At 40.5% G+C, this 6,088-nt stretch overlaps 1 protein-coding gene across 1 annotated transcript in view; it reads left to right on the top strand.

Annotated features, from left to right (window-relative positions):
- Window positions 1-1,576: 1,576 nt before the first annotated feature.
- tp73 (tumor protein p73) overlaps window positions 1,577-6,088 on the top strand; it is a 30,720-nt gene continuing 26,208 nt past the window's right edge. The window contains exons 1-2 of the mRNA XM_042096777.1: window positions 1,577-1,659; window positions 1,817-1,967. Of these exons, the coding sequence (XP_041952711.1) occupies window positions 1,601-1,659; window positions 1,817-1,967 (210 nt within the window). The 5' untranslated portion in view covers window positions 1,577-1,600. The remainder of the gene's footprint in view (window positions 1,660-1,816; window positions 1,968-6,088) is intronic.

Below are 6,088 nucleotides of genomic sequence, written 5' to 3'. Positions count from 1 at the left end.
ATTTAATAAGATTGACACAAATAATGTAGCATTGTGAAATATGTGCAAGATAAAGAACAGTTTCCTTATTGTGGAAATGCTCACATTCAAATTGAAACGCTCAGTTTGTTTTTGTTTTTATCAGGCTTTTCTGTTGATAGCGCATAGTCTTCATAGCAACAGAGCAACAGTAGCTACGTTTTATGTGCGCACTTGTTTATTGCAAATCATACACATTATCTATAAGCTTACATGTAAAATAGCTTCAGTTTCAATTTCTGACGGCAATTGCTCACAGCAATGCAACGCAACGCAACGGAAGGACTTTTTTCCACCTGCATTCCAGGTTCTGTCAGTCCCTGCGCAATAGGGGGAGTGCTTATTTAAATAGACATGCTCCTTAGAGATCTGGTGTTGGTCTGTCATGGAAAATACATGACTGAGTAGCTGACAAACTAACCATTCACTTGAAACAGATCAGCATTAGAGTGTTTTCGTATGTAAAGGCATTATCCATTTACACTGTCTGGCACACTTAACTTCCGTCCTTACGCGGTGTATGTGTGTGTGCGCGCGCGTGCGCATACTGTATACTGTGCATGCGTGTATCTGTATGGGAATAATGAGCTGAGTGACTGTGTGTCTGTGTGTGGCACCTGCCGTGATATTCTTGTCCTGCATTAGGACCGAGTTCTCCTTTGATCCAGACTGTTCAGTGAGCCTCGGAAGGGCTGTCTAGCCCAGCATGCACCTTTAGGCTGCGCAGGTCTCTGGGGAAGGACGAGGCAGGTTAGGGCTTGCACTTGCAGCATCTCTGGGGCTGATCATTGAATCTCTGCCTGATTAAACCAGCAGAGTAGCTTGCTGCTAGGATGCTAGGAGCTGACCTCCACAAAAACTTGCCTGTTACACCTGACACAGTGTTACATGATGAAGCCATTCTTCATGCTTTTTACTGCTTTTCCCCATTCAAAAATTAGTGGATCTGATCCAAACAGTCTCTCAGTCCTCAGTCTGCTCTGACATGACTGAGGAGTATGAGAGGGTTAGTATGATTCTTGCATCTTGCACCATGGTTTGATCAGGTATATTGTATTAGTTGTGATGTATTTTGTGTCAGCTGGCTGAGCTGACTCTGGTGAATGAGGCATTGGACTTTTGCTTGTGTTGTTCCTAATTTAGATTTGTAGATGTGTGGTATAATTTTTATATAGGTTTCTTATTGAATGGAATGTTTTAGTATAACCTCCATATATGTAGTGAAATCTGGTTACCATCCTCTGACTTAGGTATGTTTCATCTGTGTCATCTGTAGGAATGTAAGCCATCTGATGCACCAGTTGTCTTTTGAGTAATTCTGACCACAGATGCATTATACATGATTCTCCACTTTTCACAATCCCTTCCCTGCTATAATACTTTCAGTAGAAATGTTTGGGTTGGTCGGGTTTGTATCTAAATGTTTTGGGGTCTATGACAACTTGAATAACCTGATGTGTGTGTGTGTGTGTGTGTGTGTGTGCGTGCGTGTGTGTGTCTGTGTGTGTGTGTGTGTGCGTGTGTGTGTCTGTGTGTGTGTTTCAGAGTGATCTGCCCACCGGTGGATTGCCCCTCTTCTAAGATGTCCCAGTCTGCCACTGCTGATGACGGGACCACCTTTGAGCACCTGTGGAGCAGCCTGTAAGTGCCCACCCTGTCTCCACGACAACAACTACATTTAGCAAATCTGATAAAAGTGACAAGTCACACATGTCAGATATAGTCATAAGTAGTTTACTATTGTGATGCATATATCTAAACATACCCCCCCCCCCCCCCCCCCCCCCCCAATCCCCAGGGAGCCAGACAGCACATACTATGAGATGCCCCCAAGCGGTCACCCTAGTGGTCACCACGGGGACAGGGGCACCCCTTCCAACATGCCCGGAAACAGGGCAGAAGTCTGCATGGACGTGTACCACATGAGAGACATGAATGACAACGTCATGGTAAGAGTGCGCTGGGGGGAGTGCGCTGTTTTTTTTTTTGGCGGGGGGGCATCACATATGTCAGCAGGTATGTGTACACATATGTATGTATGTATCAATACATAGGACAATCCACATGAAATGAGACAATTTTATGGTTATGGTTATGGTTACGGATTTGGCACGCCTTGACGCCTTTGTCCAAAGCGACACAAAAATACAGAAAAACATAATATTTAAAATTGAACAGGGAACAGATTAGAATGTTGGTCAAATATAATAAGGAGAATAGTAATAATAAACAACAATATACATTCAATCAATAGCCTAATAAATTAAGCAATGAAAATGAGGGGAAAAGCAATAATAAAACAATAATGTCCATTCAATCAATTTGGTAAATTTTGGAAAACCTTCCTGCTCAACTCCCTCACATTAGTTTTATTCACTGATATTGTGTGCTTCTATATCTCAAAGGAAGGTCTGCAAAGTTATGCCACCAAAATCTGATTATTTTACTTTACAGTACACATTCCTACCCCAATTTCAGAAAACTGTCCCTAATGTCTCCCCCAATATAAAGCATACAAAGAATAATTGTTATGCCTGTCACTCATCACTGCTCACCTCTAAATTAAGCTCTAAATTAAAGTAAGTAAAACTTTGCAGACCTGCCCTTGATATGTAAAGGCACACAATATCAATGGCTAAAGAAAATGTAAGGAGATTGAGCGGGAGACACCGATTGATTTCACATGGAATAACAAGTACAGTCCTGCACTGGCATGCATTTGCAATTGTGTAAAAAAGTGTGACCATAAATTGTTGTGTATTGTTGTAGTCCTTGTTAGGTATCTTGAAGACCACTCTCAATTGCTTTAGACAACTAGTCTACCCGTCCAATGCAGATCTCTGGTTGCAATTAAAGGCATCAAATTTAATACTTAAGTGTTCCTTAAATATTTTGCCCCATGCCCCCATTCATTCATTTTTCCCTTCACTCATTCGTCCATTAATTTAATCTGTTGTACAGTCAGTCAGTAGTGGAGTGATGTAGAGGATGATGGCCCTCCACTCCCTTGTGGCTCTGAGCATCCTCCTCCTGTTTGGGAATGGCTTCCCTCCAGACGACTCCATCTTCCCTCCACGACTCCCTATCCGCTGGTCTTTTCCCTCTTTTCCATGTGCGTTTTCCCTCTTCCTGGGGTCTTTTCCCTCTCTCTGTGGCGCGGTCTGCAGTCGGCAGTCTGCTGTGGGATTTGGTGGGAGGGGTGACACCTTAATTAGAGAACAACCCCACAGGCCCTGGCAAGGTGACACCTGCGGCCTACCCATCTGGGAGAGGAGAGTGAGAGAGAGGGGAGGGGGGCAGAACATGAGAGAGGGAGAGAGGCAGAGTAGAATATAGGGGTCTATAATGTACACAAAGGGTCATGTACAAAAGGTAGCAAATGTGTCAACTTCATTTATTTCAAGTCATACAAGATTTTGTTTTTGGTTCAGAAAATGAATGAACTGAATATAAAGTATTAAGGTTTATGGCTCAATTGATGAACATGTCAACATTGATGAATTGTATATTTCTGGATGATGGTCAACAGAGCTATAGAAGTTTCAGGTAATTCTGACATACATGCGTCTGACCTAGTGAAAAAATAGGGGGAAACAGTTCTTTGTTGAGAAATTTTTACAAATAGATCAATTAATTGTAACAAACAAACAAATTGCACATTTTCAATTTAAAATTATGTTTAACAGTATTCCAGTGTAGTTCTAAAATTACTTTAGAAGTATGCCTATTTATTGTATTGTGGAAATAAAATCACACACATAAGCCAAATTCAAAAGAAATCCATTTATGAAATATCATTATGTTTGATGAGGTTACATGTAATCTGTTCACTTCATTTGGCATGAAATAGCATAGAGAAGGTTAATTACAACCCCATATCAGAAAAAGTAAATAAACACAGAATGTGATAATCTGTAAATCTCGTAAACCTATATTTAGCTGCAAAAAGGACATAAACAGCATATAAAATGTAAAAATTTGAAAATGACAAATTTGACTATTTCATGGGAAATATGTTCATTTTGAATTTCATGGCAGCAACACGTCTCAAAAAAATTGGGATGGGGACAACAAAATGCAGGAAAAGCAGTAAAGACAACAAAAGGAGAAACATTTCACAACTAATTGGGTTAACTGGCATCATGATTGGGTATAAAAAGAGCATCCCAGAGAGTCTCAGAAGTAAATATGTGAAGGTATTCATCACTCTGTATAAAACTGTGTGGGTAAAAGATGAAACAATATAAGAAAATTATTCTTGACATGAAATTGTGAATACGTTGAGGATTTCATCATCTACAGTACATGATATCATTAAAATATTCAGAGAATCCAGGGAAATCTTTGAAAACAAGAGAAGCTGAAAAACAATATTGGATGGCTGTGGTGTTTTGGACCTCAGATGACACTGCATTAAAACCAGACCTGTTTCTAAAAATAAAATCATTGTATGGACTCAGGAAAACCTCCGACAACCATTGTCTATAAGCACAGTTTGATGCTCCATTAACAAATGCTAGTATAAACCATGTAAATAAGAAATTATTTTTAGACACAGAAATGCCACAAAAGCTCATTTAAGACGGACTGAGGTAAAGTGGAAAAAGGTCCTGTGGTTAGACCAATCAAAATTTGTAATTCTTTATGGAAATTATGGACTCTGTGCTAAAGAGGAGAGGGACTAACCAAATTGTTATAGTGTCCAGTTCAAAATCCAGTATCTACTGTATAATGGTATGATGATACACTGGGGCAATTCCACACAAAACTGTCACGTCCATAACGGCAACACAATGCCATGGTATGATGTGAATGAAGATTACTTGAAATTTGAGCATTCACTCTTCTTGGTTGTAGAACTTACATGAAAAACTTTTCACATAATCATTTGCATCATACAAATACCATGGCATTTAGTTGCCGTTTTGCATGGAATTGGCCACTGCCATCCAGATGACCTCTTGTTCAGGGAAGACCTTGATATATTCAAGGCTTGAATTTATCAGGAAAACAATGCCAAAAAGAATTCTGCACATACAGTATTTAAAGAAGCTGAAATGGCCTGTGTGCAGTCCAGACCTGTCAATTGGATGCATCATGGAATGAAAAACATGATTAAAGGAGAATTTCCGGTGATTTTTCACATTGATCTCGAGGTCACTGAGTACTGTCGGCATAAAAAAAATGAAAACAATTGGTTCTAGCTAGCTCAAGATGCTGCAGCCAACAGCTAGAGCTACCAGGCAGCTACAGTGCTACACTCTGGGGGCATGAGCATGTCTCATGAACATGAGCATATGTGAAAAATCGCTGGAATTCTCCTTTAAGAAAACCCCAGACTGTTGAGTCGCTGAAATCGTATGTCGGGCAAGAATGGGACAACATTTAATTCTCAAAACTCTAGCAACTGGTCTCAGTTCCTAAACATTTACAGAATGTTCTTAAATGAAGAGGTGAAGCAGCACATTGGTAAACATGCCCATTGAGATGTGTTGCTGGCATTACATTTAAAATGAACATATATTTCCCTTGAAATAGTCAGATTTGTCATTTTCAACATTTGATATGTTGTCTATGTCCTTATTGCAGCTAAAAATGGGTTTATGAGATTTGTAGATTATTACATTCTGTTTTTATTTGCATTTTACACAACGTCCCAAATTCTTCTTCAACTTCACCCTGTTCAGGTGGGACGGATGAAGTTCATGTAAGATGAGGTGAAGTTCAGGTGCGGCACAGGAACAATGTTGTGGTGACCTCCTGTCAGATCCCCCCAGGACATTAACTATTCTTAGTTGGCTTGTGAAAGCAGTCATATCCCATCACATTGCAACTCTCCAAATGGATTTTGTCATGTAACACAGAAAGCTGATGTTCCCACATCCAAGTCAATTCTTCCTGAGCAAAGGTGTAAGTGGAAATCAATTCTCATCTTGTCCCTCCGCTCGGCATGCTGGGAAGGGTCCGGCCTGTCGTTTGGGCAAGTCTGGGCCTGCCGGCCGGGTTAATGAATAGTCATGAGGGGCTGGGGGAGGGGGGCGGAGCCTATTTTGTTGTTAGCTGCAGTGGT

This window comes from Alosa sapidissima, chromosome 7 (genome assembly GCF_018492685.1).
Source record: "Alosa sapidissima isolate fAloSap1 chromosome 7, fAloSap1.pri, whole genome shotgun sequence".
In the NCBI taxonomy this organism is placed as follows: domain Eukaryota; kingdom Metazoa; phylum Chordata; class Actinopteri; order Clupeiformes; family Clupeidae; genus Alosa; species Alosa sapidissima.
This window is presented reverse-complemented; position numbering and strand designations above follow the sequence as displayed.